We start from the raw sequence: 5,233 nt of genomic DNA on the forward strand, positions 1-5,233 counted from the left end.
CTCCAGTCTGGGCAACAGAGTGAGACTCCAACTCAAAAAAAAAAAAAAAAAAGTTGGACAGGTTGGGCTCAGTGGCTCAGTCTGTAATCCCAGCACTTTGGGAGGCCTAGGCAAGTGGACTGCCTGAGTCTGCAGGTTCAAGACCAGCCCGGGCGAGTTGGCGAGACCCTGTCTCTACAATAAATAAAAAATTAGCCAGGCGTGGTAGTGTGCCTGTAGTTTTTGGCTACTTGGAAGGCTAAGGTGGAAGGATCACCAGAGCCCAGCAGGTAGATGCTGGGGTGGCCATGAGTGTGTCACTGCTCTCCAGCTTGGGCTACAGAGTGAGACTCCAACTCAAAAAAAAAAAAAAGAAAGTTGAACAAGTGAGATGTAAGACAAAATAAAGGCAAAAAAAGATAAGAAAATCAAACTATCAAAGATAGTGACTTACAGGCTGGTCTGAAGATAGTGTGCTAATTCAATCAATTGTTCACAGTTACAAATCGAACTCCTTGTTCTACTCTTTCCCCTCTTCTCACTAATACACTTGACTAGTCTTTTTTTACCTTAAAAAGAAAGACTATGACTTACAGATTTTTGGATTTCCTTTAATAGGAAACTTCACAACCATTTCCTGAGGATCTTTGCAGATGAAAACAAATGGAGAATCAGATTCTTGACTGATGTCTGGAAACTGAAATAAAAAATAAAAAAGTTCAGACTAGTTGGGACAAATTTTGAACGTCAAAGAGATCAAAGGATGACCCAGATTTCACCTCAACATTCTGATGATAGTACTCTCCATTTCACAGTTAGAGAGGATCATGCTCAACAAGCAAGAACAAACCTTCACCTTTCTGCAGTCCTTAGTACAGTATTATGTAGGCTACTGCCTGTCATCTCTGATTTCCTATAGTGGTAACAACTTCATAAAAAAAGGATGCCTGACATCCTCTCAGAAGAGTAAGAACTGACCATTCTTTTTAACATAAGCAACTATGAGTTGGGAAATTCAGAGGTCTCCTTCAGGAACATCGGGTACCCTCTAGGTTCAATTCAAGTGTAACTCTGGAAGACTTAAGGAAAATAAAACATTTGTGGAAACTCTGCCAGAAACAGTACACAGAGGCCTTCTCTCACTAAAGGGAAGGAAGATGATTCATTCTGAAAGGTGTGAATATGTAAAAGCTGTTTTGCTGGATGCTTTCCAGACCAACTAAGGGTGAAAAGGTAACTGGAAGAGTAATTCTGACAACTATTTAGAAGACTTCTTTGGATTTCTTATCACAAACAAAATCTGTGTGAATAGTTAGGATTGTTATTCTTTCTCTAAAAACCAACACAGAACCTAGACTAAGACTATGCTGGCTACACAATCACAATTTAAGGAACAGTTGGGGGTTGGCAGAAAATGCTCTCTAGCAATGCCTAACTCATGGGGGAAATGTCATTATTTTATTGCTTATCCTGAGATGTTTTAAGCTTAGTATGTTCAACAATATGTCTCATATAGACTTCTGAGTCAGACATCATTACCAGAGAAGCCTCTCTAGCAACTATCAACAGAATGAAATTACCAGTATTGTCCACTCTTACTCTTCTCCTGAAATGTATCTTCTAAAGAGCTAAGGCTCTAAAGTAGAAATGAAGGTTTCAGAAAAAAAAAATTAAGAAAAATCAAATTTCTCTGTAATTAATAAAAGCATGAGCAGTTAAATTTCTTTACTGATCAGTCTGGTCTAGGGGATAAGTGATGCAGATTTTCGTCCTGCCTATGTACTATGGCTTTCAGTGTAAACAGGTATGACATGCATTTTGATAAAACATAATCTTTTATTTTTTTTTTTTTTGAGTTGGGGTCTTACTCTGTCGCCCGCTCCCGGCCACCGCAGCCTCAACCTGCTGGGCTCCAGCGATCCTTCCACCTCAGCCTTCCAAGTAGCCGGAATTACAGGCATGCGCTACCACGCCCGGCTGATTTTTTGATTTATTGTAGAGATGAGGTCTTGCTGCCCAGGCGGGTCTCGAATCCGCGGGCTCAGGCAATCCACTCACCTCAGCCTCCCAAAGGCGCGGGATTACAGGCTGAGCCACCGAGCCTGGCTATAAAACATAATCTTAATATCATGTATCAGCCACAAGCATATTTACAGGCAAGGTCAAAATGTTCGCAGAGGAAAAGAAAGACTAAAGATGGGAAGGTAAACCTTCTTCTTAAGCCTTGGATCTTTGGAACTAAAAAAAAACAAACTAAAAAACAAAACAGGGCACAGCTGTTACTGCTGTGTCTGTTGTTTGTTTTGAGTCGGGGGTCTTACTCTGTCACCCAGGCTGGAGTGCAGTGGCATGATCATGGCTCACCACAGCCTTGATCGCCTTGGGCTCAGTGATCCTTCCACCGTAGCTCCCTGAGTAGCTGGGACGATAGGTGCATGCCACCATGCTTGGTTAATTTTTTGATTCTTTTTTTTTAGTTGAGTCTCACCCAGGCTGGAGTGCAGGGGCATGCTCATGGCCACTGCAGCATCGACCAGCTGGCTTAGGCCATCCTTCTGCCTCAGTCTTCCAAATTTTTTTTGTAGACATGGGTCTTGCTATGTTGCCCAAGCTGGTCTCAAAGTCCTGGGCTCAAGCAATTCTCTTGCCTCGGCTTCCCAAAGTGCTGGGATTACAGGCATAAGTCACCATGCATAGCCTGTTGCAGGGTATTAAAAGGAAGTAAGCTTTGCACAAGATCCATGCTGAGGTGCTTTGGCATAAAACAATACCAGAGGTTGCCACTAAGATCTTTAAACCTAACAGAGGCCAAAGCAGCAACAGTCATGATTACCATCTCTTCATTTTTCCTGCTTGTGCCTGCCTATGGCTTAGAGATCCCTGGGGCAAAGAAGACTGTTAGGGCTTCATAGCTCTGCTATTCCGAAACTGCAAGCCATTTCAACCATTCTCTTCCCTTTCTTTCATATCAATAATTCTTCCCTCTCTACTGGATCAATCCTATGAATACACGAACATTCTGTAATGTCTGGCATGAAACAAAATCTCCTATCTAGATCGCACACCGTCCTCCAGCTACTAACACATTTCTCAGATCCCCTTTACAACAAAACTCATCAAAAGATTATCTGTACTCCCTGTCTTTAATTCCTCTATTTTTTCCCTCAAATTCACTATAAACAGGCTTTCACTCTCATCCCACCATTCCTCCAAAATTAATTTGTAAAGGCCATCACTGGCTTCTATGTTGCTAAATCAAATGGTCAATTCTCAGTTCTCATCTTAACTGATCTACCTGCAGAACTTAATAGAATCGTTCTCTAGCTCTTTCTTGCAAAACATTCCTTACTCAGTTTCAAGAAACCATTCTCTTCCTGGTTTTGCTACTTTACTGGCTGTTTCTCATCTCCCCAGCCGTTAAATGTTAGAGTGTTGCAGGGTCAGGCCTCAGGACTCCTCTCTACATTCATAACCTTCATAACCTTGTCCATCTCCTTCAATTTAACAGTGAAAAAAATCCGTCTATATGGATTTTCCAAGGCTCCAGAATTGCAAATCAAAACCACAATGACATGCCACTTCACACTAGGATGGCTATTATAAAATAAAACACAGCCAGGCTCGGTGGCTCAGCCTGTAATCCCGCGCCTTTGGGAGGCTGAGGTGAGTGGATTGCCTGAGCCCGCGGGTTCGAGACCCGCCTGGGCAGGCGAGACCTCATCTCTACAATAAATAAAAAAATCAGCCGGGTGTGGTAGCGCATGCCTGTAATTCTGGTTACTTGGAAGGCTGAGGCGGAAGGATCGCCAGAGCCCAGCAGGTCGAGGTTGCGGTGGCCGGAAGCAGCCACTGCACTCCAGTCTGGGCGACAATTTGAGACTCCAACTCAAAAAAATAAAATAAAATAAAATAAAATAAAATAAAACAAAACAAAACACAAGGTCTGGTACAATAGCTTACATCTGCAATCCCAGCCCTTTAGGAGGCTGAGGCAGGATGATCCCTTGAGGCCAAGAGTTCAAGACCAGCTAGGCAACATAGCAAGATCTCATCTCTACAAAAATAAAAAAAATTAGCTGGGCATGGTGGCTCATACCTGTGGTCCCAGCTATTGGGGAAGCTGAGGCAGAAGGATCCTCTGAGCCAAGAGGTTGAGGCTATGGTAACCTGTGATTATGCCACAGCCTTCCAGCCAGGGTGACAGAGGGAGAACCTGAATCAGAAAAATAAATAAAAATAAAGGTCGGGTATGATGGCTCAGCCTGTAATTTCAGCACTTTAGGAGGCAGAGGCAAGAGGACTGCCTGAGCCTGGGGGTTTGAGACCAGCCTGGGCAACTTGGAGAGACCTCATCTCAACAATAAATCACAAAAACTAGCTGGGCGTGTGGCGTAAGTCTATAGTTCCAGCTACTTGCAAGGTTGAGGCGGAAGGATTGCCTAAGCCCAGAAGGATAAGGCTGCAGTGGCCGTGAGCGAGCCACTGCACTCCAGATTGAGTGACAAGAGTGAGACTCCACTCAAAAAAATAAAAATAAATAAATAAATAAATAATAAAATATAGCTAGGCATGGTGGCTTACACCTGTAATCCCAGCATTTTGAGAGGCAGAGGCAAGAGGATTGCCTGAATCCAGGGGTTCGAAATAAGCCTGGGCAACTTGGTGAGACCTCGTCTCCACAATAAATAAAAAAATTAGCCAGACGTGGTGGCACACACCTGTAGTTCCAGCTACTTGGAAGACTGAGGCAGAAGGATCGCCTGAGCCCAGCAGATCGAGGCAGCGGTAGCCATGAGCATGCCACTGCACTTCAGCCTGGGTGACAGAGAGAGACTCTGGCTCAAAAATAAATAAATACATACATAAATAAAACATAAACATAAAATAATAAGTGTTATCAAAGATATGAGGAAAAAAACCATGTGAAGACATTGGTAGTACAAACATAAAATACTACAGCTCTAGCCGGGCTCGGTGGCTCAGCCTGTAATCCTGCGCCTTTGGGAGGCTGAGGTGAGTGGATTGTCTGAGCCCACGGGGTTCGAGACCCGCCTGGGCAGCGAGACCTCATCTCTACAATAAATCAAAAAATCAGCCGGGCATGGTAGTGCATGCCTGTAATTCCAGCTACTTGGAAGGCTGAGGCGGAAGGATCGCCAGAGCCCAGCAGGTTGAGGCTGCGGTAGCCGGAAGTGGCCACTGCACTCCAGTCTGGGCGACAGAGTGAGTCTCCAACTCAAAAAAAAAAAAAAAA

General features: G+C 43.8%; 1 protein-coding gene across 2 annotated transcripts in view; it reads right to left on the bottom strand.

The window, feature by feature from the left end:
* TRIP4 (thyroid hormone receptor interactor 4) overlaps window positions 1-5,233 on the bottom strand; it is an 81,339-nt gene that overhangs the window by 9,200 nt on the left and 66,906 nt on the right. For both annotated transcript variants that reach the window (XM_008060710.1, XM_021713742.1), the window contains exon 12: window positions 574-676. In XM_008060710.1, coding sequence (XP_008058901.1) covers window positions 574-676 — 103 coding nt within the window. The remainder of the gene's footprint in view (window positions 1-573; window positions 677-5,233) is intronic.

The sequence above is a fragment of the Carlito syrichta genome, unplaced genomic scaffold (genome assembly GCF_000164805.1).
Source record: "Carlito syrichta isolate Samal-C Ts95f unplaced genomic scaffold, Tarsius_syrichta-2.0.1 Scaffold304708, whole genome shotgun sequence".
NCBI lineage: Eukaryota > Metazoa > Chordata > Mammalia > Primates > Tarsiidae > Carlito > Carlito syrichta.